Genomic DNA, 26,432 nt, shown 5'->3' with positions numbered 1-26,432 from the left:
CCACAGCCAGGCCAAGGGAATGGGTGGTTGTGGGGGGGACCCCACAGCCAGGCTGAGGGGACAGGGGATGGGAGACCTGCATGGTGAGGAGCGAGAGCCATGCCGGTGACTGACCTGGCGGTGAGAGCTGCATCGAGCGGCGAGCTGCCTGATGCTGCTGGGCTCCCAAACTTCACTGCTGCCGGCAACGTCCTCACAGGCACGATGGGCCGAGGGATTCTGCTCTTTGTGCTTAAAGTTTTCCCCTCTCTTCCCGGGTGGGATGCCTTCCCCTCCCCCGTCCTCCTTGGGATGGAGTCGTCTGAGTCATGGGTGTCCTCCTCCGAGCCGGTGGCCGAGAGGGTCTCCGAGGCACGTCTCCGCTCATCGCTGGAGGAGGCCGAGGAGGAGGCGCCAGAGGCCAATCTGAGGATGCGGCTTTGCCTTCTCTCCATCACTAGGCGAACCAAGTCAGGCTGCTTGGCCCTCTTGTGAAGCCTCTCTTTGGCCGAGAGCGAGGCCGATAGGTCTGAGCCGGTGTCCTCCTCGGAGAACAAGATGGGAATCCGGCTTCTGTATCTGGCACTCAGCGGCTTCCTCGGGCCCTGCTTCGCCGTTCCCAGGAGAGCCTCGGCTTGCGTAAGGCGCTCGGTCGCCAGAATGGTCTTTTCTAAGCTAGGCTCTCCTGAAACCAGCCGGCCAGCTTCTTCCAAATCCAGTGCCAGCGCGGCTTTGCCTTTAAGCTCCAGCCTCTCCTCCGGGGACTGGGCCACGCCGTTGGGAAGGGTCGGCGGCTCCCCTGCCATCTCCGAGGAGGTTTCGATGTGATTGACCGAGAGCGCGCAGCTTTCCATTTCTCCCCCTTCTAAACCAGAATGCGCACTCCCATTTTCTACCAACCCCAGGTTCTCCTCCAGCGCCTCCTCCAGGATGATCTCCTCCAGTTGGCCCGGAGGGCCGTACGCCTCGTGCCTCACCAGCTGGCTGCCGGAAGACATGACGTTCAGATGGGTCTTCTCAGCAATGTGAACAAACGTGCGCTCGACTTTGGTAAAGGGGGAGGACGTCGTGGAAACTGCGGCTGGAGGCTTTGGTTCGGACTTCAGGATGGAGGACAGGGTCCCGGGCTCCGACACATCCAGCTGGCTGCCCAGGGGCTGGGGCCTCTCGCTCTGAGGCGTTAAAGCAGCAAGTGTCCCCAGATCGACATCTGGCGCCAAGTCGGTGGTGAGGGGAGACTTCTTCATGTCACCCGGTGAAAACAACACCAGCGTTTTGGAGCCTTCCTCCAGTTCTAAATCGCCATCGGCCATGGAAGCGCGGCCCTTGGACTCTTTCTGATCATCGGCCAGCAGAGTGGATGGCGCCCCTTCCTGGCTGCGCTCCGTGCTTTTCTGACTCACGTCGCTGCTGGAGCTATTGTGCATGTCAATCTCGTCTCCCAGATAACCAGCTTCCTCCTCCTCCTCGTCCTCCTCCTCTTCATCCTCCTCCTCCTCTTCCTCCTCACACTCCCCGTTCAATTCCAGATGGGGCTCCGGCGGTTTGCAAGGGGCGGTCAAGACAATGTTTGAGAAGTCGACCTTTTTTATCCGCTGGAGGATCCTAGGCTTTTCCCGAGAGTCTGACACATCCCTTTTAAAGTCTTGATAAGGCAAATGTAAAGGCACCGCCTTGGGCAGACCATTCATTTCAAAAGGGTTCGGTGTAAACACCTGGAACAAGATAGACGTAAAAAAGAAAACACTTAGTATACAGAAGAGCAGGGGCATCGACGTCACAACATCAACCACGGCGGGAAGGGTCATGTGACATGTCTGTCTTCATGCCCATGAACCAGTCTCCCCTAGCACAGGGCACTGGCGAGAGGCAAAGCAACCCTCCAAAACCATTGCCTTGTCATCGGGCAGTCTCCTGTACGCCTGTTCGTCAGTGTCACCTCGGGCATCCACCTCGTTCTACAGCCGGGCTCCTTCCAGGCTGAATGACAGCCCAGTATACAGTTAGGACCGCACCCCCTCTTCATGCCATAGAGGATACCCCCTCGCCCCTGACCCCTCGTTCCAACGTGCGGTTTGCACAAAGAGCAAAGGGAGACTATGGCCTCTCTGGAGTAAACTTCGTTATTATCTGTGTTCAGCACCTTACTGTCACACTCAGCACCGCTCAGTTAGAGCCCCGCTGCCGTGGCCTTTTGCTTTTCCATCCCCACCCTCCCCTCCCCCTTCCCTGGCTGTCTTATCTGTGTCCCCGTCCCATCAGTGACTCCTAGTTCCCCCCACCATAGGCTCCCCCTCCTCCCTTCCCCAGTCCCTCACTAAAATGATCAGCAATTAGTGAAGGCTTCGTTAGGTTTTACTATTAACACTCCCGGAGGGCTTTGCTGTTTAAGCTTTGATGTTTTTTTGACACCCCCCCCCGCCCCCGTTTAAATCATTGGAAAGATCCTGCAATACCCAGTTGCACTCAGCAAGCTAGAGTCCAGGATATCTTCTGGCTGTATTACGGGGGACCAGTGTCAAGATAGCTGTTGACTTGAACAATCCAATCTCAGATTCTTTGCCGAGCTGCGCTGGGAATTGGCAAACAGGCAGCAGCTCTGCACAGAATAACGTGCCTTGAATGTCAACACCCTTCACTCTTTTGTGCACCTGAGGCATCGGAAGCAGACTCCGAGTTGGTTCCAGACCGCAGGGCAGCACAGCCATGTGGAGCTCCTTGGTTGCAGGGACAGTGTGGTGAGACGTCCTTTTAGCATACCCACGTCCTTACCTGTGTTCCTCACACTCTCCCTGGACTTGGTAAAAGAAAGACATCCCAAAGGAATTGTGGTCTGAGGCTGTTTGGCCCCCAGCTCTGAGCAGCCGGGTTAGCCTAGGCCGGGGCCGCGCACCCACACTGCAAAGCTCCCCCCTGCCCACGTTACACCGTGTCCGCTCTGGGGTCGTGCTCTCCTCAGGTGTGGTACTAGGACTTTCGCCGTGGCTCTTAGGGCTGCAGACAGCTGAGCTCCTCTGCAGTTCTCGCCCAGTGAATTGTTGGACAGCTCCTCTGTCTGCAGGGGCACACGGGGGATGGTGGGAAGGCACTGGAGGATTACTGGCACTACAGTGAGTTAGCCTACGTCCTCACTGCAAAGCCAGGTGGGTTCCAGCCTGCGAGAAAGCAGCACTCAAGCTCTAACCCACCCCCGCAGCCAGCCTGGGCTCATAGGCGCGGGAACTAGGAGTGCGGGGGGCGCTGCAGCACTGCCAGGTTTGACACGGGGCTCCACTGCCCCCCCACGCCCGGGGTCCTTGCTGCTGGCCCCATGCGTGCCCGCAGTTGTGGCTGCAGCCTCGGCCCCATTACGCCGGTCCGGATCCCTCCCCCTCCCGGAGACATGGCCCTGCTCCCGGCCCTAGCGCTGGGCGGGGGCGGACAGGGGAAGGGGATTGGCTTTCAGCATCCCCACTATTCAAAGTGTTCCAGCGCCCCTGCCTGGGCTGAACGCACCATGGACTCAGCTGCGAGGGGAGTCAGGAACAGCGTGCGTTAACTCGGCCGTGAAGGCAAGCCCTGACCACGGTGCAGGACCAAGACCTGGCTTCTAAACCTGAATGCCCTGGGTGGGTCATTTCTCCTTACTCTCCCCAGCTAGAAAGCAGGGCTAATGATATTGACCCACCTTTGCAAAGCCCTTTGAGATCCAGGGAGGCAGACGGCTATATGCGGGAGGTGCCGATGGCAGCTCCGTGGTTAAGAGTACGTCTACACTACCATGACTATACCAGCGTAGCTATGCTGGCATAGCCCTGTAGGATAGACACAGCCTACAGCCTCTCCCCAAGTGACTGTAGCTACGATGAGGGAAACATTCTTCCATCCCCACAGCTGTGTCTACACTGGGGGGGTTGTTGCCGGAGACAGGGTTTTTCACACTCCTGATCAAGTGCAGGCCAGAGATTGCACCATAGATTCCTTTCAACGGGGCCACTGCAATTTTTCAGCTCTGTTTCAATGGGACCATTGCAATCTTTGAGTTCTATTGTTTTGAGAAAAACTACTTGGAACGAGAAATCTGAGCTTGTTTGAATGTTCAGAGACGCTTCTGATTCCAACAGTAGCTGTTGAGTTACAGTGGTTCCAAAAATCCCTTCTTCCCGATTTTCCGCCTGGGGAGTCTCACCTTCCATCAGAACCTTATGGGCAAAAGGCAGACTCCTCAGAGCCCACGCACAGCACAGCAGCCCGGAGGGACCTGACCCAGGGAGCCCAGGTCTCCTCGGCAAAGAAGGGTGATGGAACTGAAAGGGTCTGGATTTTCTACAGTACGTTGGGGGGAAGAAGGGGGCTCAGGATTGGGACTGGGAGGGGAGGCTTTGCACCTTCTCGCTGCTGGGGCCAAAGGAGGATGGATCAGCCCCAGACGTAGATTAGAGCAGCCCAAAGGCTGCCCTGGCTTGCGCCCCCTGCTGCCAGAGTCCCTCTGGGCAGTACAGCAATAAAGAATTGCCAGGGTGCAGATCTGTCTCTGTTATGCCTCCTCCTGCCTCTGCTCAGCTCCAGAAAGCTCCCCATGCCAGGCGATTCTGTGCGGGGGAGCTGCTCCATGCCAGAAGCCTGGCCGAGTCTCCCTGGGGCTGCAGGCCATACCCTCCTTTCAATCTCTGCGATTGCAACCGTTGGAAACCACGGGGAATTCAATCTCGAAGAAACACTTTGTGAGGGACAGATCAGGCTGCTAAGGGACTCAAAGCCAGACAAACCTAGGAAATACAGTGTAAAGCCATAGATCTGTGTAACCCCATACCCCCCCACTGCCCAGACACACCCTGTGCACAACGAAGTCACCACAAGTGACACAGCCCCTGCTGCAGGCAATCTCACAATGGTCCCAAAACTTCCAGCCTTCGAGCAATCCCGGCGAGGCAAAATCAGAGGGATCGACTCCCACATTGCATTGCAAGCCCGGAGACCACGTGTTCCAGCCCCAGCTCTGTCCCTGATGGCTTATCACAGCCTCCACCTTGGGGATAATTTAGCATTCGCCCCTTTCCCAGGTAGCGGAGCTTACAAGAGGTCTCTCTATACAGAGCTGGGACAGAACCTGGTCTCTAATAGAGCAGCCAAATCTCATACACATTGACACACAGTCTTTCAGAGAAACAGGCCAAGTTAGGAGCTTGTTTAACCCATGCCAACACAATGGAGCTTTGTATCAACCCTCCGCCCCAGGTTCTGAACCCACAGCCTGCAGCTTTATAGGACAGACCGCAGTCACTTCAGCTATAGGCTAGGAGCCGCTAGCCGGAGGAAAAGAACGCTCTTCTCCTCTGGGTAGACCATGCCTTACAGGGGAGATACAACACGCCGTGTCCAGCTGAGCTGCCAAGCGTCACACTGCCAGTGTGGAACACATGCTTGGTGCAGGTTAGTCACACGTTCCTGCACCGCTGGTAAAATAGTCATTATGTGTGAGAGATACTGTCCCTGCCACACACGAGGGGAAGGTACCCTGAGCGGTAAACCAAGAGCCGTGGGATGCGCTGTCTGAGTAGAGACCTTGGATCTACGCCCAGCTCTACCTGCGGTGACGTGGTGCGAATTCTCACGTCATCTTGGTGAGCGATCGTTACCTCGCCAAGGCAGCAGCGACACCTTGGCTCACAATACAGGTGAGGAGGTATTTGCAGCCATCAGGGGAGGAGTGGGATTAATACTCAGCCCTGGGCTGGTAGGTAAGCACACCTTCCCCATAGTATTGGGAGCAGATGCTCTCTGACTTGTCTTCTCCAAACTCTTCACGTCATGGCAAGACTGCCTGAGGTTATCAGCTGAAAGTCGACAACCCTGATCCCTTCAGGCCTGCTGAGAATTGATTGCAAATCTGAATGAAACACTGGCTGCCTCCGACATCTCAGCGAGCTCCTGGATTGGGGAGATGCTCACAACCCTAGCTCACTAGTTAAACATAAACCTGGAGCCCCAGGCAGAGCTGACAGGTGAACCAAAGCAGGCCTGCCCTTGGCAGAACAGGGATTATCTAACCAAATAAGCACATTCCTGACCTGCGAGGATGGAACAAGAACACCCCGAGTAACTACGTAAACAAACTCCCAAGAGCTGGTACAGGGACGCACTGACCCCTCGTAAGAGAAGCAGGGGATGGCAGGATAACGGATGAGAATGTTTGGTTCGAACTCGCAGGTACAAGGTACAGGCTGATAACGAAAAGCGTATGGAATGTAATATGTAACTTGTTTGTATCGATGTATAAAAGGAGAGTGGAAGGAGGGGTATCTTTGTATTGATCTAGGGGACAGAACTGGTACCTTCTCACAGGCATACGTGTTAGTGTATCTGTAGCTCCTATGGGGCACCGGCACTGTGCTTTGTCAACAATGAACCTGGCCGAGCACCTTTGCCATCAAACCGAGCCTGTGGTCTTTCTTGATGAGTAACTCAAGGTCTGCTGAATCAGCAGTCTGCATTCTCTGCTTGTGCGGCTAACACCGGAGCTCCGAGAACCACTGCACTAGCAGCACTGACAACTCTGTGGCACCAGCAACATGAACAACTGTCAGCACTGCATCCCTGGAAACCAGAGGTCTTATCATTTGCGCCTCCTGGGAAAACCGAGTGAACTCAGCTGGGTGACAGTCCAGCCCAGCTTACCTGGGGTTCACAGAGAAGCTCTTGAAAAGGAGTAAGCCCTGTCTGTCTAACAACTGAGCTCTTCCACTTGTTGCTAACGGTCAGCATGACACATCACAGAAGGATCTTCCAACAGATTTAAAGGAGAAGGGGTGAAAGAAAACACCATCACTAGGGTTGTGCCTTTGATTCTTTAATAAGGTTTTGGTAGTATACAAGCTTTTTCCGATTGTCTGGATTAACATACATGGATTTAAAAAAGGCACAGAATCCATTGCACAGCTTCTGTTTTGTTTTTTAGATGAAGTTGCTCATTTGTTGTGGTTTCAAGTGTAGGATCTTACAGTACTCGGCAGCATTTACAGCGTGTTCTACATACAGGTATTCAGTGCATGCTTTTATACAGGAGTTAGAATTCAAATTCTCTCTCAGGATCTCTATATACACAATAATACAGTGCTTTTCTTCTGAAAAAAAGCTTTAAATTGTTTCTTGCATGCTTGGTCTGCCCAGGAGAATAGTGCAAGCATATAATACAGTGTTATTGCAGTACAAAAAGGCTGAGGGGTTTACCTTAGGCTCTAAAGGGATTAGACACAGGAAGAATAAAAAGGCTCAGGGAAAAACAAACTTTGGACCCCTTCAGACAACTTGGTCCTTCCAAACCAATCCCTCATTACCTTTTAAGCTCCAGCAGGCAGTTCCCCCACTGCAATGGGCTTCCTCTGAATACAGCGACAGGCAAGACCTGCTGTCAGACAAACGTGAGTCTGTCGAATGTGCTTCCGCGAAGACACTAGCCTGGAGGGTTGCATAAAGGGGACTTTCTCAAGAACCAGACCCCCCAACTGAACTTTCCACAGCAAACCAGGCAGCTCATCCACACTTAGCACAACTGTGTCCAGGCTATCGGCACCATCGAATTCTGTCTGCTTGAAATAGAAACGACAACTACAGAGCTCCCCCCCCCCCACCTTAGCCCTCTGATTTGGGCTCGGTCTGGCTTAGCAGCGACAGACGCGCAGCAATGAGCCATTGGCTGTGGGAGATAATGCAAAGGAAGGATATGCTGGTCCCTGAGTTTTTTCATGGGAGCTGGAAGGTCCAAGAACAGAAAGCAAGTTCCCAACGCGCCTCAGAGCACTGCATTGGGAACGGGAAGAGGCCTTAGTCCTGAGGAATGCAGATAGCAAATAGACAGCAAGAGTTTTAGTCCAGTCTTCCCTGTAACAGCTTTCAACTGTCGGGGCCTCAGCATATCCTGGAAGTGACATTATGCTCTGCCAGCAGCGACTGAACTCACTGGGGACTGGGAAACTTGGCAGAATATACTACAGCGAGGGGGAGAGCCAAAATCTGAGTGCCTGAAGCAGCTTTCCTTCCAAGCCAGCTGCCCCAGGAGGTAACACGGAGCAGGTGCCCTCACTGAATACAATCCTGTAGGACTGCAATGCTAGTCTGCACACGCCTGTTACTCCAAGATTCGGCAGCACCGGTCTCATGGAGATGATCTCCTTTCCCAGTGTCTGACCACTGGAAGCTACACTGTCCTCCTATTGATCTTTAGAGGTGCATATGCCACACCCATCGCTATGCTAGCTCTGTGCCTGGCTTTTCACTGTGTGCGCTTTTCGTGTTTGCCTCACACCCCTTGGCAAGACGTGCTAGACCTGTGAAGACGTGCCAATGCCCCTGCCACCAAACTCCCTACTTCTCCTGCGATTACCATCCCCGGGAGAGTCTGCCTCCAGCTCTCTGCTTGAGGAGCTGCACCGATGGGGAAGGACTGTTTTCACTATCCACAAGAGACCTAGGAAACGGCGACCAAAGTGGAAGGAAAATGATGCCAAACGTGTTCTAGTCTCCAATTGCGAAAGCAACGTGATAGCAGCAAGAAAGAGGAAGAAGAAAAAAGCCTGCAAAGCCAATCCCTTCCCCAAGCAGTAACAGCCCATGTAAATTAGCAGTGCTGGACAGGAGCCTGACGTGGTTTTCTCAGGAAGGACCAAGCTGAAGGGGCAGGCATCCCATGAGCACCCCCTTTATTCACCTGGGAGCGTGGAACAGCGTTTGCAATGAGCGTGTTTCATGTTGGCCTATCACCTGCCTGCGCTTGTGATGAAGCTGATGATGAGGAAGTTCTGGGAGTTCTTGTAAGGAAGATACAAGCTGGGTTCGCTGGATGACAGGAGCCAACATGAAACGCCTTTTGCATCCTGAAAAAACAAAACCTCCCAACACCGAGCGAGTTTCTCTCTGGATGTTAAGATACATGCAAGTGAATGTAGCATGGAGGTTAGTTTCACTCCCACCTTACGTGGTTTAGCAGCTTGTTAAAAAAATGTACATTCATTGTAAGATCACTTCCCACAATGGTTTTTGTGGTACAAAGAAGGAATTTCAATACATCAAGTGAGAGTTAGAAACATTTCCTATACATGAATCTTTGTGCTGTCGTGTGGAACTGCCAATGCAGATCTCTACGTTACAGTGACCCAGACAAAGAGCACACGGTACGAGAATGCAGCAAGGGAAGGAACTGGCACACCGATCAGCCTTTACTCTTTGTATATAATAACTGAACAGTGCACAAAAAACATTCTCATGGACTCAACCCCAAGCGGTCACAAGTGACAGCAGGGCCCTCCCCATCACAGCATTCTGTCATTGGAAAACAGCTGCAGGTGAATGGAAACAGAAACATGCTATGAGACACTGGGACGGACTAGGCGCCAGGCCCTTTGCTCTAATCTGCATACACACGTAGGGCCGGATAATCCACTCAGACCAGACACGACAAGGGTATGGCCCTTTGTTCCACTGAGGTTCTCCTTTGCAATAGCCCTTGGGGTACTTGTATTGATGGACACAGGCCCACTGGCCTTGCCAGAACAGAAAGCCCGTGCTATGCCTCTGTGATAAACCTGGCCCATCACACTCCTGGCAGGGCTCACAGACATGTGCAGAACTGCCACACAATCAGCAATGGAAGCTCCAGCAAAAAAAACCCACCGTCACCATGGGGGCAAGGGTGAGAAAGGGGGGGGGCATATTTGGCTTATATTGGCCAGCCTCTCCAGTGACCCGGACGTACCCGCCTATCCGTGTGCGGCGGGAGGGCAGATAGAGGGCAGCCAAGCTAGGAAGAAAGGCACCCCATGTTTTCAAGTTGAGAAGTATTTGGGGTTGTTTGTTTACTAGAAACAGAAAGAGGCGTTGAGGGATTTTCAGGGCTTCAGACCTTGTCCGGGAGAAAACACAGTCCCGCTTTTATCAGCAAGCCTCTCAAGGCACGTCTGCACCGCAAAAAACCCACTCCCGCTGCAGCGAGTCTCAGAGCCCAGGGCAGCTGATCGGGGCTCATGGGGCTCATGCTACAGGGCTAAACATAGAAGAGTAGACATTCCTGCCTGGGCCCCGAGCCTGGGCTCCAGCCCGAGCGGGAACATCTACACGGCCATTTTCAGACCCACTGCACGAACCCGGGTCAGCTGACTCAGGCGCTGAGACTGGCAGCTGCAGATTTTTCTTGCAGCGTAGACATACCCTGGCAGGCAGCTCTGTCTCTTCCCCCTGAGCAATGCTAGAGTTTGGCCAGCAATTATCTCCATAGACTCATTGACCACCAAAGAGAATTCCACCTTGAATGCACTAGGATAAGGGGGCTCTCAGCTATGCAGTGCAAGCTACGTAGAAAGTGCCTCAGCTCAAGGTAAAGATCTGATTGGGGCAGGTCAAGGCTCTCCACTACACCTCATATTATCTAGCAGAAAAAGCATTACAGGTTAACGATACAGTCTTAACACAGTACTGCTCATGTGGCCGGGGAGTGCAGAGATTCCATCTATCCCACTGAAGAGATGCCAATTTCACTGGACCGAATGACTTTACGTGACGGATCTCCTCCCCAGGCCATGTTCATGAGCAATAGAAACCCTACGCTATCCTTGCTAAAGTACTCTTGTGCCACCACGGAGCACTTAAATGCAGAACACACATGTCAAAGTGAACTAAGTGCTAATAACACGCGGAGGAAGCATGTCAGAAAATGACGATGCAGGGGGGAATGACCTGGCATTGATTTCAGTGCTAGTGTCAAAGACGCTGGTGGGTAGCCTATTTATTAGTCAGCTGTTTACCATCAAAGAATCTAAAATATAAACGATTTCTTCTTTCACTCATTCCTTGCCCCAGGATCATGGCTCTGGATTCAGGGTAGTGCATTTCTGTATGAGACACACACCAGCGACCAGTGAAACCCCAGGATGCTTTTTGGGATAGTCCAGGTCCCAGCCTAGTTTCTTCCAGCTCGGGTAATTACACGCTGCCTCCTGAACTTCTCCCTGCAGTGTCAAATTCTTTCTTAGGTCAGGCAAATTCTTTCTGGGATGTAGGCATTTAAATGGGAGGAGAAGTGATTCCTATTACATATCTATACACTTTGGAAAGTGCTGTGGGATCATTTGGGATGGGGTGTGCTTCCGAAAGGTAAAACACTCTAACATTATTGAATAAACTCTGAAATGGGCTTTTTAAAGCTCAGACGAATGAGAGACTTTCAATTTCTCTCTGGAGCTCTGAGAACTACCTGTCAATCAGACCGGAAGAGCTCTCCAGTTCCCCGTCTCTAAGTGGCTTTGCTCGGCTACAAACTGTCTGACAAGTGCAGTGCCCCGGTCCCTGCACCCCGATTCCCTTAGGAAACCCATGCAATGGAGAAAAGGCTGAAGTGCCGAGGGTCACTTCTTGCCTCTAGTCTAACTAGAAAGCCTCCGCTCTCAGAGCAGGCGACTGCCACGGCCATGTCCTGCCAGACAACTGCTCTGTGCCACCAAAGACAATGGATAGGTCAAATCCTCAAGCCACCAGTACCCGGCAGCGCAGGGAGATGGAGTCGGGCACTGCGCCCAGGGAACCCTTTGGATGAAGTGGTGTGGTTAGTTTGAAGCACAGAGCAAACACCGCCTGGAGCTTTAGTTTTGTTTCCCATATGGGAGCTGTCACAACCGAGCGCCCTTGGAAATGAAGAGGATTATTAACAGGCCTTCGAATCAGCTCAGTGGCAGGAACCCCATCACCCTGCAGCTGCAGCGTCACTGCAATGCGTGGGCGGTGTCAGCAAAGCAGGGAAGGGGCTCGGAGGAGCTGTGCATCCTCCCCCCCCCCCCCCTGTGAAGAGACATTCCTCCCCAGCGAGGTGCCAGCTGCGAAAATGCCCTTTAAACAGCTTCTCCACTTCAGCGAGGGAAGGGAGCGAGTTTACAAAGCATAAAGCCAGTCTCCTAGACCCCCACCCCTGAACGCAGTCTCTGAGGTATGCAGGGGAATGTGGGGGGCAGGAGACAGGCTGGGGGGGTGTAGGGAGCAGGCTGTGGGGGACAGGGGCAGGCTGAGGGGATGCAGGGGGATGTGGGGATAGCAGATAAGAACTGTGCAGGGTCAGGTGAATCTGTGGGGTGAGGCCAGGAAGCACCGAGGAGGGAATGTCTGGGGAGGAGACTGAGCGGGCTAGGGAGGGAGACAGGCCAGTGATAAGAGAGAGAGATGGAGAGGGAGGGAGCCCTGCCCTGCAGCCAGCGTGGAGGCCGCATTTTTGCATGTGCATCTCAGATTGAATTTTGACCCTGAATTACTCCCACCCACCCTGGACACCAAGTTCACAAACCAGAAGGCAAATAACCCTCCAGTCTATGCCTGGATCCACAGCGATAGCCAGAGGGATCTGGCTGAATCTTTGGACTAGTGTCAGCTTGGCAGGAAAATGCCTTGCCCATCCCTCCGGTCACGGGCAAGGCAATGCACTGGTGGCGCCTAAGCTAGGCTTGCAGCATGGCTAGGGTAGGCAGATACCTCTGGCCGGTGCCCCCCGCCAGGAGAGACAGCTTTAAGGGGATGCTGGGAGGAAGGCTGCAGCTGCGTCTGGAACTCACCATATCCAGGGGGCCCGGCCCTCCCCTGCCCCACGCAGGAAAACTGGCGAGGTCTGCCCCTTTCAGAACACCCCGGCAGCAGCCTCGGGCATCACCATGTGGTTTGGTCCTACTCCGCGGGCAGGGAAGGGTGACAGAGTGAGACACGCTCGTTGTGTGTGTGGGGGGGTGCCATTCACCTCACTACCACAACAGACTCCTCTCCTGCACCCTATCAGCCGTGCAGCTAAAAGGGACTTGGGCAAGGGATGAAAGCAGCAGAGCCCCTGGTTTATACACCACGCAGCCTGGGCAGAAGACGACTACAAACGTGGGGGGAAGCACCCCAAATGGGTGAAGGGTTGATATTCTTTTCCTTGCCAAGCCTCTTTGGCTGCTGGCTTTTGTTTACCTGCTTCTGACGCAGGCCACCAAACATTAACGTCCCCAGCAGCAGAGCGCCACAGAGCCCATGTTGGTCTAACGGCAGCACGCGCGGGCTGGGAGAGCGCTTCCCGTGACAGCGCTCAGAGCTTGCCCTTGCGCTCTATAAGGTCTTTGCAGGAGACTAATGCACCAGCTCAAACGAGGACCAATGACTCACCAAGGATGGTGTGATCCAGACAATGGAGGAGGGAGATCGGAGGCCTTTGCCTAGAGCTTCCTAAATTAGCTTCACTCAAGCATTGATAGCAACGAACGGAGGGGGGTTAAAAGTCAAGGTCTCATCAGCTCTTTGCTACGGGACGAAGGGATGGAAGACTACGGGCGTTGGGCATAGAAAAGAAGGAACTGAGGGGGCCCAGGCCGCACATGGAAACCAGGATATAGGATAGGAGGGTTTTTGCAGATAACATACAATTTGATCTGCACTGGATCCTACCCCACTGTGGCCTCACAACGTTAGTGGGGCTTATTTTGAATAAGAGCGGTAAATACCGACAGGGAACACGTGCTGTGCAGAATGGGGCACAGGCCAACAATAACAGAACGCTGCTCATTCAGGAAACAAGCACCCCCAGCTCCCGGTCCTAAACATTGCTAACGCACACAGATAGAAGGCACCAGAGTCTGACTTCACAAAGAGTGAGTTTTCTTGCACTGGTGTGGAGGCTGCAGCCAGCGAGTTAATTCTGAGAGGTATCAGGCACCTGGGAAAATCTGACTAGGACAACAAACTCCTTACATGCACCCTGGCTGCAAATCACGTTTTTCTGAGGTTTGAAGTTTAATTTTTGACAATTGCTTGTTTAAACGTTTGCATCTGTGATTCTCAAACTTCACTGCACCGCGACCCCCTTCTGACAACAACAATTACTACCCGACCCCAGGAGGGAGGACCGAAGCGTGAGCCTGCCTGAGCCCCACCACCCCAGGCAGGGGGGGCCAAAGCCGAAGTGAAGTGGAGAAGCTGTTTAAAGGGCATTTTAAAGGCGGGGGGCCTGTAATCTGAGTCCCTTGGGCTTCAGCTTTGGCCCCGGGTGGTGGGACTCGAACTTGAGCCCCGGGCCCCAGCAAGTCTCAGCCAGCCTTGGTGACCCCATTCAAACGGGTCCCGACCCACTTTGGGGTCCCGACCCTCAGTCTGAGAACCGCTGCAACACACTAATCTGGGAGCCGTTATGGAACTGCACGCTCACATGGCGGGTAGGAATATTCTTTAGATTCCGGTAACTATAAAACGAAAAAGGAGCTACTTGAAAATTCTTGGCAGCCGCCATCTCTCTACAATCCTCTCGCCCTACAATTGGGGACCCCACGGTGCTACTCAAGGTGCTTTGTTGAGTATGTGAATAAAAAATAACCTGACAAAACAAACCCCATGCCCCTGTCACAGCAAGAGCCCCCCAGTTAGCACCGGCCTAGTCAGACCCTACGTTCTTAGGACAAGAAGGGACCATTCTGACCCCGTCTGACCTCCTGTATAGCACGGGCCAGAGACCCTCCCCCACTCCGGCAGCCAGCCAATAGCTTGTCTTGGAGCTACAGCCCGTCTTTTACAAAGACAACCAATCCACAGTGCTGGCGATTGGGTGGGGCGGGCAAAGGGCCACTCCCTTCCTCACGGCTTTTTAAACAGGGGGGCTATGCTCACCCCTTTCTGAGAACCTGAACTCAGAAGGGGGTGAATGGGGGGCAGCCCCCCGTAGCCCCTGACCAAGTGTGGGGGGCATAACGGCAGAGCCTTTCCCCAGCTGGCATGACGGAGGGGTGGCTGGACCCAATCTGAGAGGGTGGCGCTGGGACCTGACGGACGGGGTGCGACACCACTCAGATAGGGCTCGTTTCGGTTGCTTCCCCCCAATTTCGTAGTCCTTTCGGGGGCCCCAGTCCAATCCCAGTGTAAATGCTGGTGCTTTCCCTGCATCCCCTGGTAAGGCGCTCCATGGTTATCTACAGCTGAACAATTAAAAACGTTAACAACGTGCATCTTCTTTCCCGTGTAAACTTTGCTGACTTCAATGTCCAGCCATTGCATCTCATTCTGCCCATCTGCTGGATTAACGAGCCCTCCAGGCTCTCTCCAGGAAGGTACTCAGAGACTGTGATCTGTCACCTCTTAACCTTGTCTCTGATGAGCTAAATCGATTGAGCGCCTTCCATCTCATACAAGGCAGGTTTCCCAGACCTCAAATAATGCTTCTAACTCTTTTCTGAACCTCTTCCACTTTTCCAACACCCTTGGACACCAGAACTGGACACAGTATCCAGTAATTGTCTCCCTGGTACCGTATGCAAAGGTAACACCGCCTCCCTGCTCCGGCTCAGCATCCTCCTCACATTGCACTTTCTGCCCCAGCTTCCCACTGGGAGCTCACATTCACTTGGCTAACTGCCACGACTCCCAAATCCTTGTCAAGTCCCTGCTTTCCCGGATCCACGTCCCCATCCTATTGGTGTGACCTACCCGCTTTGCACCTTGATGCCTGGCCTTGCTTTTGGCTGTATTAAAGGGCATCCAATGTTCTGACAATCCTCTGGAACTACTCTAATTTTCCAAGACTTTTAAAAATTAACATCAGTCATCTGGACAGCTCTTTGGTCAACTCCTTTAAAACTCTTGGGTGGGAGTTCTCCAGTGTGGCTGATTTTCACATGCATAGCTTTAGTAAATGTTGTATGTTCAAGAACATGCTGTCCAGTAAAAGCAAATGTTATGAAAATACAAAGAAAAAAAAAATCAGAGTTGATCAATCCTTCAGAAATCATCTCCCGGAACATTATTCTCGAGGGGAGCGAAAGCTTGTTCTTCCCTGGTTTCTACACCTAGCAACATAGGAGGTGCCAAATTGAATTAGAACATTGGTCCCTCTACTCTGGTTTCCCCACTCTGGCAGGGACCAATGCCTTGCTGATGATAGGACTAAACCCCAAACTGCAGCGGAAGTTTTTGAACTACCACAAAAAGGCTGCATACATCACAAATCCAAAGAGATGAACGGAGGACTCCTGTGAGGACATGCATGGACCACAACTGAGAAGGAAGCATTCCTGGTGATTCAGTCTGAAACAGCCCTCTGATGCAGTACAATGTCAGTATTAGAATTCAGCATCTCTCTCTCAACACCCAGCTCGGTCCTGCCTGGTTACATCAGCACATTCTCTGCTGTCTGAGCAGGGCCGGCTCCAGGGTTTTGGCCACCCCAAGCAGCCAAACAAAACAAAAACAAACAAACAAAAAAAGCCACGAACGCGATCTGCGGTGGCAATTCGGCGGGAGGTCCTTCGCTCCGAGCAGGAGTGAGGGACCGTCCGCCGAATTGCCGCCAAACATCTGGACGTGCCGCCCCCTCTCCGAAGTGGCCGCCCCAAGCATCTGCTTGGTAAGCTGGTGCCTGGAGCCGGCCCTGTGTCTGAGCTCCCCAGAACTGGGCTCGGTTCCTTCTCCAGAGTCCTCTCCTCTGGGCTCATGTCCCTCTAAACCCCTACGCCTCACCAGTGCCCCTCTCCTTTCATAGACCAGCACTCACTTGCATCTTCTCTCAGAAGAACAGACCAAGGGCGCAGTTCAAGAGAAGATAAATACTGCATTCACTTAACCACAGTGGGCTGTAATCCAAGCCGGTCCGTACACTGCAGCTACACTGGGAGGTGCAATAGTCCCCAGAGAACACTGACAGATGACATCAGGGTTCTGGTGACAACGTCAATCACCCCTGACGTTCCAGAGCCCCTCAGACTCCAGGCACTGTTTCGGATGGGGTCTCCGGGGGCTCCGTGCAGCGGGTGCTGAGGTCCAAGGCCCACAAGAAACCTGATCTAATTAGTAAGAGAAAGAAAACTGGCATGCCTTGGGATATGGCTCTCCACGGGCACCAGGATCATGTGCCTGGCAGGAGAGTCTCTAGAGAAGCAGCAAAATAATACTTAGAATTCCTGGAAGTTACTTTCCTCTTTTCCTCACGTGACAGCTGAGAACAGCTATCCTGGGACTCAGTACGCTCACCCGTTCATTGACAAAACACACCAAAACAAAATCAGAGCTATCACAAGAACGGACATGGCAAGGCAAGGTGGCTGTGCTGGTTCGCCTATGAAAAGCCAGAGGTGCCTGAAGCTTCAGGGATTTTTCAATACAGCGATCGACAGCTGGGCCGGTAAGGAAACCCTTACTAGCCCACTACACTTGGCAGCGTTCCCAGGGCAACGCAGGTAGGTTTGGAGCAGCTGTAGGAGGGGAGAACAGACAAACAGGCTCACTGTCACACACCAGACACAGTCACAGGGGACAGAAAGGTGCGGTCACCGTGTGAAAAACAGACTGCAACAAACGTTCTGGGATTTCAGAGCAACAGAGAAACGGTGACCGGGACTCCACAGAGAGACAAATTCTGAGGGACTAACTCAGCCAAACGTCCAGGGGGACTCTCCCTGAATCCAGGCCGAGTCAGACGGCCCCCAGATTTGGCCCAGTGTAACAGACTAATGACGACAAACCTGACCTGGATTTTACTGGAGCGTGGGCACTCTCTGAACCTGCACTGCCTCTCCACTCCGGGCCTAACCTGAAAACATGTTTGGCATGTGCGCGTGTTCCGTGAGGCAGCCGTGAACTCACAACCCCGTGGCTGCACAATACCACCATGGAGCCCAGCAGAGGAGCTCTGGAGGCAGCCCACTAATACATGTCATGTTCACCGGGGCTATTCCCATCTATCTTCAGCCGGGATGCAGCCTCGCCCGGCGTGTCGGATGGCTGGAGCGGCCGGTGTTCTCAGTCTGGGTTTTCTCTCGCCTGGGTCTGGCTGAGGGGGCGTTGGAAGTTACAGTACCTTAGGCCATGTTGTCTGGGGTTCAGTATTGCGTTAAGTGGTGACGCACTGTGGGGAGGTGGGCGTTATTATTGCATTACGGAGGCTGCTGCTCCTCCGTACGGGCTATGTTTTATGGGTGAAGCGGGCCCACACCTGCTGGAGCTGGGACCTGGAAATGCGGAGGACAGAAGGCATGAGTCTGTGGTTTCCTGCCGTGAGGGGCATGTGCCTGCGGTGGGGCATGCGCACGGGGCTGCTCTCCGCTGACCGGCTGCGCTGTATGAAAGTGCCACCGAGCTGAGGGTAGTGCTCTGTCTCCAGGGCTGAGGAGGAGAAAACGGAGGACGCCAGTCTTCTGAGGGGGCTGTACCTCGGGAGGGAGTGCTGGGAATGCCTGTCCTCCTCCAACTGAAAAAGACCAAGAAGAGTGGAGGAAAAGGTGTCAGGTACTCGCTCCTGGTTTGTGCTGCACATGCTGCAGACATCTTCGCTGGCGGGTGGCAAATGCTTTCCTTCTAGGCTGACCTTACCTACTGCTCTGCATTGGTAAACTGTGTCAGGCTGCCTGGAGACCCTACGGGACCACTAACACCTGCACTCAGATTGCATCAGGGGAGCGGGGCCGTCCTGCCTTCCCCAGTGACGTGGGAGCGTGACGGAGAGAGGGAGCAGAGGACTCCTGCACACCAGTCCCCTGCCCCAGCTGCCAGGCACTGGCTCCTCAAGCCACCTCCATCGCCTGCTCCTCTGCATCATTCAGCCTGGCACTGCAGCTAGGCCATTCAGACAGACACCTTGCGTACAGGTAACAGCCAGCAGCTGGGCACTGCTGGAAACTCTCTGCTAAGACCCGATACCATCACATTCCCTGACTAGCCAGGTCTGGTGGCAGGCTCCTTCCAGGGTCTCGACGGCTGGCCCCTGGGATTCGCAAATGAACCCTCCTGTGAGCAGACAGCTCAGTCCTTTCTCTTGCCTATGCCACTGAAACCACAGTGTGTTGCCTCCGCCCGTCGCCCCAACAGGCGCAGGCTTGGGGCACCAGCCCTGGGCACGGGGAGAATCAGGGGCTGCTTGGAAGGCAGTCAGTGCGGAGTGACCACTGCAGCCATTTCTCAAAGGAAGTTAAAGGGCCTGTCTAGAGTGGAGCCCAGGGAGGAGGGAGATGTAAGCCCCTTCTCTGACCCTGGGTGGGCCAGGAGCCTGGGAGCTCTAAGATACGCTCGGGTTCGCCGTCGCTCCACCCTGCCCCAGTCCACCTCCAACAGGCCTCTTCCTGCCCCACGTGCCCCTCTGCCCCCACTCACCCATGACAAGATGTTGGTTTATGCTGGCGGGACCTCAGCGCACCACTGACTGCTAAGGAAACCGACATACTCCTTCAGGAACAGCGCCCAGCCTTCCCCATGTGCTGAGGGAAATGGAGGCTTTCCAGCCACGTTCCCTGGTTCTTTAGCTTCAGGGGACTTGGGAATGCTAACCCGCTCCTCCCCTTTCCACAGCTGTCTGCCTGAGCCCTGAGGAGCATGCTTGTCTCTCAAGTCCACTCACAGCCGTCAGGCCACCGGCGGCCAGAAGGCCCTCAAAGCAGCATCCTTCCCAGTAAAGGCTCTATCCTCTCCTCCTTCGTGCCCCTCCTGGACAGACACTTCTCGGGGGAGGACTCGGCACTCCCCAGGAGAACTGACAGCACAATCCGAGCAAAGGGATGTGGGAGGGTATCGTGACTTGGAGGGGAAATTCAGCTGCATCTTGTCTATGCCAAGCCTGTCCTCCTGGCGCAAACACACACACGTAGACGCTGGCTGAGCTCCCCCACCTGATCACATGGCCTTCCAATATTCCCCTCCCACATCCCTTTGGTAGTTACATGGTCAGTTCTTGAGGACGGGACCTTATCTAAATGCCAAGACCGACAAATCCCAGCCAGCACATGCACTTTCTCACCCAGGAGCCAATCTCCCGTTCGGGTACCTGCTGTAAAAGTACAGATGACTGGGCATGTCCTTCATTTAGTTCAACTCACCCTAGTGCTCCGACTCCTGCTTTCTGTGCTTGGCAGACTCAGAGTCCCTTCTCTGCCAGCGACGGAGCGCGGTTAGGCTTATAAGTGCTTCTCAGGGGACCATTAGACCATCCATTCTGACCTCCTGCATAACACAAGCCAAGGACCCTCACCCAGGGACTCCTCCCTCCAGCCCATAAAAGGTGTCCGAGGCGCCCTTCTATACCCATCACGCATGATGAGGTATGGCTGCCCTTTGGGGTGGGGTGGGAGTAAAGCAGTGTCTCCTTTAATTGGATGATTCGCTAATGTCTGATCTCTACCGCCAAAGCACCGAGGACCCAAGGACCCAATACGTTTATGGAATTTATGCCGGTGTTATGGATGGGAAGGCGCTCCTACCTCGTCTCGCTGATATCTGTTAGACACGGTCTCTCACTGCCTGCCACTTGGCGCTAGGGCTTGTCGTACTGGACAGACCTGTGTGCAGTATGCCTTTCCTCAAGGGGCAGGGAGGAGGCAGAATGCAGCAGGCTATGGTATGGCTTAAAGGAATCTAGTCGGGTAACTACTACTGAACTGTAGGTCTGGATTGCCATGAGCTAGAGCGCTAGTTAATACATGTAAATGAGCTATACTTTATGTAAATTGCTGTCTTTCTTCCCTGAGCCTCCTACTGCAAAGGCCATTTGATTCCATGTATAGAGCCCAGAATCCAAAGAGCTTCTTCTCACAGGCACGATCTCTTGGAAGAGATACACCTTCTCTGTGTGTGTGTGTTAGTGTTATATATATATATATATATATGCGCCCACTGGCCATCTACTGTATTTATCTACTTATAGGCACTCAGGCCTCTGAGGCTGGCTCTACACTCACAGCTTGCCACTGATTTGGGGGGAAGCTGGCACATGCCCAGACCCAGCTCTCACTCTCTCCACTCAGTGATGTTAGTCTGGCTTGGTGGCACTTACACAAGTTGGGGCAGCGTGGGTACATCCCGCTTCCCATCTACTGAACAGGATCCACGCAGCCCGTGCTCTGCACAGCACAGCTCATCTCTCCCCAGTGGGGAATGGTTCCCTAGGCCCCCATGGGGTGCCCCGGGGCAGTGGGGAGGGGCGGGCATGGGTGAAGGCACCAGCCCCTCCTTCACAGCCAGTAGCAGCAGGAAACTGTGGGACCCAGAAGAAGATATTAGGGACCAGAGGGGCAGGCCGTGGGGGACAGAGCAGGGGATGGGGGGCAGGGGCAGGGGAGTCTGAAGCAGCCTCCTCCATTTTCCCCCTGCATCCTATTCTCCCTTCTTCTGCTCTGGTCCCTTGGTACTGCCCGACCCCCTCCCTGCCTGCCCCCTTCTGCCCAGCCCCCTTCCAACCTGTCCCCTATGTCCCTGCCCCCTCCAGCCTGTCATCCTCGGCCAGGCTCTGCCCCCCCTGCCCAGACCCTCCTCGCACCTGCCCGTCACCCTTAGCTCTCTGGCAAGACAGCTCCCTCCTCCATACTGCCGGGGTGCCAGCAGGGGAGGTTAGACAGTCTCCCTGCTCACAGTTCTGGTGCCTGCAGCCACAGAGGCCCCCAGACACAGGGCGGAGCGATGCAGGGAAAGTCCTGCCCAGCCCCTGCACTCTCCGGGCAGGTGGACAGAATCGTTTTGGGCTGCAGCCCCACAGCAGGTACCCCCGAGTCAATCAGGCCAGGCCCTGCAGAAAGCAGAAGTAGGGAAAGCAGCACTGTCCCGGTGCTGCGATTGCTCTCCCCTGGGTCTCTCACCCATGCTACTCGCGGTACCTGTCGAGAGCTCTGTCCACGGGAGAGGGCTCGGGAGCTTTGGAGCATTAGCAGTCAAGGGGATTTGCTCTGGCTAGATTCGGCATTCCTAGCTGTGCCCTGCCAGACATGGTGGATCACAGATACGGCACAAGCACCACCCAGCCTTTTCAGCGAGGCCACGCGGAGGTACCACACTGGGCAGCACTAGGCCTCAGAGTCAGGCCTGGGTGTTTTTCTTTGGTGACTCAATTTTAGCCTCCCATGAATGTTGTCCCAGAGCGGAGTCCGAGATTCCAATGAACCAACACAGGCAGCTAAAAACAAAAAAACCCACCAGCAAGTGTGTGTTCCCAGCCTGCACTACAAGGTGCTCAAACCTACACTCGACAGTACAGAACCAGTCGCAGACTGGGCATGTGTCTGCACAGCAACCCGGACGGAAAGTCAGCACCCCACACGCCTGCTTCAGACACCCCACTTCCCAGGCAGGCACCTGCTGCATGACACAAGAGTTATAGAGAAGATGCGAAGTAGTGAGAGCATGAGGTAGAGTCAGGGGACTTTTAGGAATCACGAGGGCAAGGTGTGGAGGGGGTGTGGGGGGGCAAGGCGGCACTGCCCCTGCTCTGCAGGTAGAGCACACATCACGTTCAGCTCTCAACCACACCCAGAACAAACTCTCCAGAAAACAAACTTGAAAAAGAAAAGCAACATAAGAATGGCCCCACTGGGTCAGACTAAAGGCCCATCTAGCCCAGTATCCTGTCTTCTGATAGTGCCCAATGCCAGGTGCCCCAGAGGGAATGAACAGAACAGGGAATCATCAAGTGATCCATCCCCTGTCACCCATTCCCAGCTTCTGGCAAACAGAGGCTAGGGACACCATCCCTGTCCATCCTGGCTAATAGCCATTGATGGACCTACCCTCCATGAACTTATCTAGTTCTTTTTTGAACCGTTATAGTTTTGGCCTTCACAACACCCTTAGGCAAGGAGTTCCACAGGTTGACTGTGCGTTGTGTGAAGAAAGACTTCCTTTTGTTTGTTTTAAACTTGCTGCCTATTAATTTCATTTGGTGACCTCTAGTTCTTGTGTTAAGAGGAGTATATAACACTTCCTTATTTTCTTTCTTCACACCAGTCATGATTTTATAGACCTCTGTCATATCCCCCCTTAGTCGTCTCTTTTCCAAGCTGAACAGTCCCTGTTTTATTAATCTCTCCTCATACAGAAGCCGTTCCATACCCCTAATAATTTCTGTTGCCATTTTCTGAACCTTTTCCAATTCCAATAGATCTTTTTTGAGATGGGACGGCCACATCTGCACGCAGTGTTCAGGGTGTGGGCATCATTATTTATGCACCAGCGCTGTTCTACCAGCATCCATCGGCAGAGGCTGCAGAGAGAGCCCCTGAGCTAACCCCAGTCTGTAATCCCCTCAACATACTCCATACTCCAGGGGTGGCCAACCTGTGGCTCTTCAGAGGTTAATATGCGGCTCCTTGCATAGGCGCCGACTCCGGGGCTGGAGCTACAGGCGCCAACTTTCCAATGGGCCGAGGGGTGCTCACTGCTCAACCCCTGGCTCTGCCCCAGGCCCCGGCCCCACTCCACTCCTTCCCCCAAGGCCCCCGCCCCTTCCCCTGAGTCTGCCATGCCCTTGCTCCTCCTCCCCCCCGCCCCCAAGCCTCCTGCACACCACCCAACAGCTGATCGCGGCGGGCGGGAGGCGCAGGGATGGAGGGTTAGGTGCTGATCGGCCGTGCTGCTGGTGGGTGGGAGACACTGGGGACTGGGGGGGGGGAGCTGATGGGGGGCTGCTGATGTATTACTGTGTCTCTTTGGCAATGCACATTGGTAAATTCTGGCTCCTTCTCAGGCTCAGGTTGGCCACCCCTGCCTTACTCCAACACCCGTATACCTACACATAGAGCTGGGTGGTAGCACTGGGTATAGTACAGGAACTCTGCTAGGGAATTGGCTGATAACTTCCTGCCAGTGGCGGATGAAGATAAACGTGTCCATGCCAGTCCTCTCCAGACTACCAGCTGTCTTCAGCGCCACTGCGCCACTGCTCGCAGCCCCTAGCAAAGCACCAGAAGGCTCTGTCTTGTCCCCCCTCTGGTTAACATGCAGATGGGGTTGTCAAGAAGGTTAACGTCAGGTCTTCCGTATGCTGGTGGCACACAGTCCTAGCTGACGCCTGACCCTGCTGGTGGAATAACTCAGTGCCCAAAGGAGCCCAGGCTAACCAGGACAGTTGTAATGCCCAGAGAAGGGGAGAGGTAAGCGGAAGTGGCCAGGGTTCTCTCAGCACCCCTGGCGGATGGATTGCGCCTGCCCTTCAGTACTTTCAGTGTCACCCCGTTTCGAGAGCTCCACGTGGCTTCTCAGCGGTGTCGAACGAGGGAGCAGCCTGCCTTTTCCGGAAGCGTGGCCCTTTATCCGCCTCTTAGTCCCAGCAAGTTTTGATTGCAGCTAATGCAGAATGTGGAGTCCAGGCTCTGCGGAGGGGACTCCTGGGCAGCCCACAGTTCGCCTGGATACCAGATGATTTCTTGGTGACGTTTAAGGTGCTGGTTGTGATCAATAAAGCCCTACATGACGGAGGTCCTGGCTACCTGACACCCTCTTCCCTACGCGATGCCACGGTGGTTATGGTCAGCACAGCCTGGGAGAGAACAGCCCCCAGTGATCACTCAGCAATGATCTCGCAGTGGAAAGGGAGAGACGCAGGGTGCTCTGGCGGAGGGTTCCTTAGTGGTGGCTTGGCAGAGCCCAGATTTGGGGAGCTGTAGGGCAAACTGTTAGTTGTCTGTTCTCCCAGGCTGTCTCTGGGGATTGGGGTCAGGGAGCAGATGGGAGCTTACTCTGGTGCGGAGGAGACCCGTAGAGAGCAATGGTGGAGCACTGTCAGTGTTTGTTAATTCTGTGGCATCCAGAGAGCTGGGGCTGGCTGTGAGCACTGGGGTTCCCCGTGCACTTGGGCAGGGGCCCCCCTGCTTTCCAAGCTGTGACTCTGGTGGGTTTAAAGCATGTAAGTGCCAGGAGACTCACACATCCGTGTCTAGAAACGGGAATTCGCTCCCAGACCCCAACGCAAAGCAGCAACCCACCACGTTAGTACCTTTGCTAGCCACCAAGGAAGCCCCGGGAAATCACCTCTGTGCCACGGCCCCTTTGTGCCAGCCCAAGCCGTGTGCCAAAGTCCACGAGTCCCCTCCCTCTCAGGGAACAGCCCTGCTGCGGGAGGTCCACTGTGGGAGTGGAGCGCTGGCTCTGCACCTCCCTTAGGAGCCGGAAGCCCTTTGGATAGGCGCCCCCAGAGGCAGGAAGGGGGCCCAGGCAGGACATTCCTGTGCCCTGGCTGCTCTGAGTTGCTGCAATCACTCAAAGGCACAAGCTCGGGCAGCCCTCAGGGCTCTATAGAAACTCCATGTGGCCTGCACTGTGGGCTGAGCTGGGCCCAGCAGCCCTGGGGGGGTAAGGCATGAGCACCCCGCCCCCCCTGCGCCAGCCACACATCTGCTCCTCGGCACTGTTCACCAGGCATGCTGTTAAAAACTTGCGTTTTCTACATTGTTCAGCCCTGGCTTACCGTTCTCAAGGATGCACCCGGTATGACCTCCCCAGCCCGACAGCCACGGGCAAACTCAAACGGCTGTGGGACGAGCAAAGGAACAGGACAGTTGGTGCAGAGGCTCTGCCGGAAAAGCCTTTATCAGACCTACTGAGGCAGACAAGCACAGAGCGGCCCTGTCAGAGGCAGTGGACGCTCGTTCTGAATGGGGGGCAGAGGGACAGGAGGGGGAGGAGGCGCTGCAGGGGCCGCTCCAGCCCTGGGGGGGCCTGCTCTTGCCTCTGCCCCGTGGCTGCGGTTTCCAGTGAAGACTATCTGGCCAGCTCAGCACGGTGCAAGTGAATAGAAAGAAGGTAAATCTCTTGGGGTCTGGGCAGAGACAGCAGGCGGAGGGGCTGGCTGACTAGGTATGTTGAATGCGTTGACCAACATCTGAAAATAGCTCACCAAGGAAAATCCCCCCAGACGCAGGTCAGAGGAAAGCCGGGGAATGCGCAGAGTCCTGCTCACAAGAGAAGCCCCTACCCAAGTCCCTTCCTGCTTGCACGGCATTGCCCACCAGTTCCTTTGTTCCTCTCTTTTCTCAGCGTGCTCATTAGAGGTCTGGAGACACATTTCACAAGAGTTGGGTGCACCCCACGGTCCTGACAAAGCTCCAAATAGGGTAATTATATTCTCCCATCCTCACTTCCCCCTGCAGTTCTAGCAGCCCACGGTATCCCTTCACTTCCTGTCCTAAACCGATGCCTGCTGTTTCCAGGCATGTTAAACAGCTTTCCCGTTTCACTGCCCTGGCTGTGGCTGCATTTCAGCAGTGTCATGATTCGTGGGTGTGTGCAGTCTGTCTATATAGATATGTATGGACCATAGGGGGAGCCAGCAAGGGCTCCGGTATTTAGGATGCCTAGCACTCACTGGGAACGCCTGGGAGCTGTCACAACTACTGCAGCGGCAGGAGTGGGAGGGAGAGACCCACCCGTACTATGTTCCCCTGCATCTGACCACACTGGACTTGGCCCGTGGCCCCAGCAGCCCATGCCCCACTCTGAGAGCACCCCAAGGGGCAGGACAGGGGCAGAGGGAAGAGAGGGAAGTCCAGACCTCACTCTGGTGCCACCATGTGGGGCAAGAGTCTCTCACCGCTGCACTGGGATCCTCTTGACTACGCTCCAGACACACCACGGGGCACCAGAGGCCCATCTTCCTCCTGGGCAAGCAGCCGTCTCATGCCGCTAGCCCTGTAGCTCCACTGACAGTAGGCTGTGCTGGGGCCTCAAGGCCTGGGGCTCAAACC

The 26,432-nt window shown here is 54.5% G+C and overlaps 1 protein-coding gene across 1 annotated transcript in view; it reads right to left on the bottom strand.

Annotated features, from left to right (window-relative positions):
* Positions 1 to 26,432, bottom strand: part of TTBK1 (tau tubulin kinase 1) — a 105,704-nt gene that overhangs the window by 2,203 nt on the left and 77,069 nt on the right. The window contains exon 13 of the mRNA XM_026653206.1: positions 115 to 1,694. Coding sequence (XP_026508991.1) covers positions 115 to 1,694 — 1,580 coding nt within the window. The remainder of the gene's footprint in view (positions 1 to 114; positions 1,695 to 26,432) is intronic.

This window comes from Terrapene carolina, unplaced genomic scaffold, assembly GCF_002925995.2.
Source record: "Terrapene carolina triunguis isolate 2854851 unplaced genomic scaffold, T_m_triunguis-2.0 Scaffold132, whole genome shotgun sequence".
NCBI lineage: Eukaryota > Metazoa > Chordata > Testudines > Emydidae > Terrapene > Terrapene triunguis.
Note: the sequence above shows the minus strand (reverse complement) of the source record. Positions and strands in the feature narration are given on the sequence as shown.